Consider the following 6,013-nt stretch of genomic DNA (forward strand, 5'->3'; position numbering starts at 1 on the left):
GGCAGCTGATCGATGTTTCCCTTTTCACATCAGTGTTTCTCTCCCTCTCTCCCTCCCTTCCTCTCTCTCTAAAATCTAAAATTTTTAAAAAACTTTAAAAAAATTTAAATGAGGTATACAATTATCAAAATCCAGAATGTGATAAACTATAAGGACGGGTAAACCTGGTTCTTTCACACATAATTGGCATGAGGAAAGCTGGTAAATTTGAGCACTAACTGGATATTTGGTGATACTAGGATATAAATATAAACTGAAGTATTTACTGATTGAGTGATATGTCTGGAATTTGCTTTAAAAATAATTTGGGAGCTACCTGGTGTGTAGCTCAGTGGATTGAGTGCTGGCCAGTGAACCAAAAGGTCAGGGCACGTGCCTGGGTGGAGGCCAGATCCCCAGTAGGGGTCATGCAAGAAGGAACCTATCGCTGCATCTCTCACACACAGGTTGTTGCTCTCCCTTTCTCCTTCCCTTCCCCTCTCTCCAAAAATAAATCAGTAAAATAGGTTTTTAAATAATAATTTGGGAGTTTAGATGAATCAAGATTGGCAAAATGTAGATAATTACTGAAACTCAGTGTACAGATTTTATATTATTCAGTCTAATAATTTTTACAATTTTTATAAGAAAGGGGAAAAAGAAAAAATAATTGCAAGCAAAATATTAGCAATTCTTAAGTATAGGAAGTGACATCTTTTCTATATGGTTAAAATTTAATAATAATAAATTGGAAGAAAAATTAATTGCATTCCATAATAAATTGTAAAATATCTATCTTCATTAGCCCCCAGGGTGAGACACAGATCACAAATCATAAATCAGAAGTCCACCCTGAAGAAAATACAAAGGACAGTACCCATGAGCAGGAAGAAAGTGTCACTTCTTATGAACCAGCTCCTGAGGCTTCTAAGGGAAACCAAACAATGGCAGGTAGGTGTTACGCATCTCGTCCTTTTCTCAGTGGTGCTTCCTCCCTATTTTACATGGGAAGGTTTTAGTGAGAGAGCCTCTGAAGTACCTTGACCACAGAATAATCAACCTTTGCCTTGCACAAGCACCTTGTGGGTGGTGGGGGTGCTGCTAAGAAAACGGGAAGGGGCAACCCCTGCCTAAGCAGAAAGCCACACGGAGCCTGTCCTGGCTTGGGATCCGTTTGTTCAGTTTGGCTTTTTGTTTTAATCTTAACACATACCAAAAATTTTTTTCTAACGATAAGATTCTTCAGTACTTGGAAAATTGACCTGTTTATCTGAGACTGGATTTTTCAGGGTGTTCACATATTTTGGATTCTTCACATATCTTTTTTTCTCTTTCTTTCTTTAGGATTTTGGGTAAAGGGTAGGGAGAGGGAGGGGATCACACACCACTAGGGCATATTACCAGCTCAAAAAACCATTCCTAGTCATCTTCCCTCTGCCCCCCACTCCCAGTCATTTTGCAGAAGGGTGAGTACAATGAAATTCAGTTATTCAGGATTGTTCTTAGGTAGAGCATGTTTTGTGTTTTATATACATATAACATGCAAATTTATGTCATTGTGTTTCTTTTTAACACTGTTAACCACTGTTTTTCCTTTGTCTCTGTCACCTATAAAGTGGTATACACAGAGATACTCACTTTTTTTTCACTGTCACTGACACTTAGTTATTGCCGCAGGTCTGGGTCAAAGCTGTATGTGGATGTACCAAAATCACAACATTTCAACTACCTGTAGCATTTAGCAGCATGGAACTAGAAAGGCTTTTTGGAAGTGATTCACAGATAAGAAACCTGAAAACTGATCTCGAAGCAAAAAAATTTTTTTGAATTATTTTTTCTAGTTTTATGTAAAATAAAATTGAGATACATAATATTGTATACCTTTAAGGTGTACAAGGAAGAAGAATGTTTCAACAGCCTTCAAAGACATTTTATGCTGAATAATCAGTTCCCAGACCAGAAAGGAACAACCCAACACAGCTCTTAATTCCTCCTCGGAACATGTTCTTGTTGTGTGGGGTCCCAGCATCAGGTTTCCTTCTCCACATGTCGTAAAGATCTTTATCTTCTCACATTTTCTGGTGTGTTTTAGGGAAAAGTCTGTCCTCCTCTCCTGAGTCGGCAGCCTCGCCGGTTCCGTCTGCCCAGCCGCAGCTCACAGAAGGATCGCATTTCATGTGTGTGTAGTCTCGGAAAAAGTACGTCGTTTCCCTTTGCACTTCACCCTCCAAGTTCCGGGCTGGAATTTTATTAATTTGTCGGTTTAGTGAATAAAAACTGGGATTAATTCTAGATCGTGCTCAGGCATCATTGCCAGAGCAAGTAACTCACGTTTCCAGCCTTGGCCCTTCCAGTGATTGGCTACATGACAGCGTTTTCTCTGTCTCTTATTTCATCTGTAAAAACAGCGAGACCTGGAGGGTGCGTCCTGTGCCAGGACAGGCCCCACAGCGTGTTGGAGCTGTGTCCCCAGTCAGCGCTCCTCCCGTAGCCGGTCCGGGAAGTGTGTCCACCATTCCCTGTGGACTGAGGAATGTTTTTTAAGTTGGTGTGACATAATCTACCGCGTCGGGACTTTGTTCATGATTTTTAAGACAATGTTTTAGGTGTAGCCAAATAGATGGAATATTAAATCTTTACGATGCATCAGACAAATTCATTCTAAATTTTTAAGACGGGGATGTAGTTACTCAAAAAGCCAGGGGTGGGGAAATGGGGAAAGAGAAAGTCTTTCTGAGTAGTGTTTCTTAAACCACAGTTTCAGAACTGAGAAGAATTTTCTCAGGTCTTCCTGTTAAAAACCGTTGCAAAATGCTGCCTACAGTTCTGTACCTGTAGATAGACACTTTTTTTTAACTTCTCAGAAAAACCGTGAGGTATGGAATGAGCACTTTATGCCTTTCTTTTCTCTTTTTTTTTTTGCTTTTTTTTTTGCATTTTTTTTGCATTTTGCAAGTGTCTACCAGACACTTTGCTTTGTACCTTAAGGTGAGCACCAGCTTCTGTTGCACAATTATAAGCAGCGAAAACACCTAGAGACCTGAGCGTTGTTACCGACACATTACTCGATTTTTTGATTCTCACACTAAATGAGTGCAGATACCAGCTCGACTAGGTGTGCTCCGTAGTGCTTCTTTCCCGGAATCCACTTCCACTCGCACCTTTCAGTGGCAGCTGTGGTCTGTGCCCTTCCTTTCAGGCAGCAGGATGCATGTGCACCTGTCTCGTCACAGTTGTAACTTGCATTTGAGATTTTGCCTGGCTGGAGTCGTAAGAGGCCTCTGTTGGCTCTCGTTGGCTATCGGCAGGATTGACATCCCTTCCGGAGCTGCAAACCATCCGTTATAGTCTTACCTGTGTCTTGCCTCTGTCGCTCATGTATTTAAACTTTTAACTTCATACATTCAGAAGTGACAGTTCCTCACTAGAGACAGAATAACATCAGACATGGGAGTAATAAGCATTATGCTCATCTAATTCCTTCTGTATAAAGAGTTAGTTGGTCAGTGGCCCTGTCTCAGTGGAGAAATGCACATTGAGAACCAGTCTTGTCTTTTGGTTCAATAAATATCTTGCAACTCACTGTGTGCAGGCCATTCTGATAATAAAGAACATTCACAGTTAAAACTCAAGCACATTTCCAGGTTCTTTGAGTTGTCATCATTGGATTTCGTTTTGTTTCACTTTTATTTCAAGAGCCGCTAGTATTACACACTGCACTGGCTGGGGCACAGTCACTGCTGGATTTTTCCCAGTCGGGTGAGCAGCTGCCACACCCAGCTGGTGGCACTCAGACGTGCATCGTGTCACGTCTCCAGGCTGTGCATGTGCCATCTTTCTGAACTAGCAGTTTTCACAGAACCAAGAAAGTTTTACAAAGGACACTGCTGTGCAGGCGCTCAATACAGTATTAGATATTTTAGTGAAGTTATGCATATCTTTGCTCATTTTATGGATCTTTTGGATTCATCTACAAATCTGGGTACATTTTTTAATTCTGATAGCTATTTAATTGCATATGTTTCTTTGCTTTGTGAATTAAGCTTATGGAAAGGAATAGAAAGGAATAGAAAGGTATTATGTTTTAGGGTTTTCATGGCCACGCTTGTCCCCGCCCCCCCTTAATTACTTTAGGAAATGGTCATTTAGTAACTTGCAAGTGTTGAAGTAAATTTCCCTCCCGTTATTTTTCAGCTACCCTGACTTCTGTTGAAACCATTCTGACTTAAGGACACGGACCTTCGGCAACGTGAGAAGATGTTGTACAGTATATTTTAAATCTATGAAATTCATAGTTCTGATGCTTTTGGCCACAGAGCATCATTTTATCACTTATGGAAAATGTTTATTCCAGAACAGCTTTAATGGCCCATGCGTACACTCCCCGATCTCCAGGTTGTTATCCCGACACCAGCTTGCTGCTATGGTTTCAGAGCGCAGAGGTCAAGGTGCTTTTCACCGTGCAGCCCAGCGCCCGCACTCCCCGAGTCGCTCGTTTCCACATTTTGATGTTTCTAAAGTCTGGGTGGAGTTAACGTTTCTTTTTCCTTTTCAGTACACCATTGTAGTTATTTCCGATGAAGCTTGTTTTCTTTCGTCTTTTTTTCCTTCCCATTTTGGCTACTGCAGTGCTTTGTTTCACACTTGATTTGTAAAAATTTTATATATATATTTAAAATGTGCCATTTTATTATTGCTCAGTGACGTACGTCCCGCTTTCCACTCTAATTATTTCTCAGTCGGATTCCAGTGTCAGCCATTACTGCCACACTCTCGTCAGCTTCAACACAAATGTTCTTGCTTACTGTTTCTTGAAAAACAATTTAAAATGTGGGTGTTTCGAAGTACTGGGCTTATATTATATTTCATTGGAATAGATGTGTACAGCAATAAGCAGGTTTTCAAATCCAGTACTTAGTTTGTGTACAAATGTAATTATGTTCATTGTGTATATATTATACAATGAGCACATGTAATGTAAGTATTAAAGGCTACTTACTATTGTTTAAATGCAAATGTTCATATCTCATTTCTTTTTTTATCATGTTAAATAAATGTTGATGTTCTTAAAGAACTTGTGTTAGAATTTTTGCTCTTGCCATCTAAAATGGAAAGTCCAAGGCCCAAGAGGCTTCTAAAGGAAGAAGAAGGAAGTATGTCCATCTTATTAGAAAGGGCACCATAAAAAGGGCCTTTTCTGTCATCTAGTCCAACCCTCCAATTCAGGTTAGGACCTTGAGGCCCAGGGAGATCAATGATTTGGCCACAGTCATGTTCCATTCAGTGCAGAATGTGGACCAGAATAAGTTTCCTGACTTCACTTGCCTTCTGAGGCCGTCAGCTCAGCACCGCTGGGCAAGTCCCATTTGGCGTGGTCTCCCACTCGTTTCTGTTGGCTTCCATGCTGCAGAAAGAAGCTGTAAGCTTCTGGAGTCTCACTCCACCTCGTGGTTTGGACTTGGAGGGGACTGTGGACAGCCAAGGGTTATTTCTCTGACACAAGTAACTAGAAACGGTTTCATCACGAGTAGGACCCTCGGAGATCGTCTTCTCTTACAATTCATTCTTTGCAGATGTTCACGCTCTTCAGAATCAATTACGTTTCCTTCCCTCTGTAACCTTTTGTTCATGCTCTATATTGTTCCCAGAGTGCAAGGAAATTTGATGCTTTGGATTCCCACGTAAAATGGCTAAAACAAAATTGGCAGCGGTCGGTCTTCCTCCCCGCCCCATGCTACATTACAGAGGATTTGGATTTAATTCAAAATGCAGATGTGCAAAAATGCATCCTCTCCAAACAGAAACACTCAGAAAGAAACCCGAATACATACAGTCTGTATTGTAGGAGGTGAATGAAAAGAGGTAACGTGGGAAGATAGTGTTGAGCTCTGTGTTCATGTAAACATGTTGACACATACTACCTTTATGTAAAGATGGCACACAAAGATCTTCTCAAAGTAAATAGTCAACAGATTATTTTTCCCTTCAGTTCGATATGCATATTATTACAAGGTTTTTCGTCAGTGTGTTGGAG

At 40.6% G+C, this 6,013-nt stretch overlaps 1 protein-coding gene across 6 annotated transcripts in view; it reads left to right on the forward strand.

Moving 5' to 3' along the window:
• PLEKHA5 (pleckstrin homology domain containing A5) overlaps positions 1–5,019 on the forward strand; it is a 202,495-nt gene extending 197,476 nt beyond the window's left edge. For all 6 annotated transcript variants that reach the window (XM_037136583.2, XM_037136575.2, XM_037136576.2 and 3 more), the window contains 3 exons: positions 785–930; positions 2,072–2,177; positions 4,174–5,019. In XM_037136583.2, coding sequence (XP_036992478.2) covers positions 785–930; positions 2,072–2,166 — 241 coding nt within the window. In that variant the 3' untranslated portion in view covers positions 2,167–2,177; positions 4,174–5,019. The remainder of the gene's footprint in view (positions 1–784; positions 931–2,071; positions 2,178–4,173) is intronic.
• Positions 5,020–6,013: the final 994 nt, after the last annotated feature.

Source organism: Artibeus jamaicensis, unplaced genomic scaffold (genome assembly GCF_021234435.1).
Source record: "Artibeus jamaicensis isolate MK-2021 breed Jamaican fruit bat unplaced genomic scaffold, CSHL_Jam_final contig_233, whole genome shotgun sequence".
NCBI lineage: Eukaryota > Metazoa > Chordata > Mammalia > Chiroptera > Phyllostomidae > Artibeus > Artibeus jamaicensis.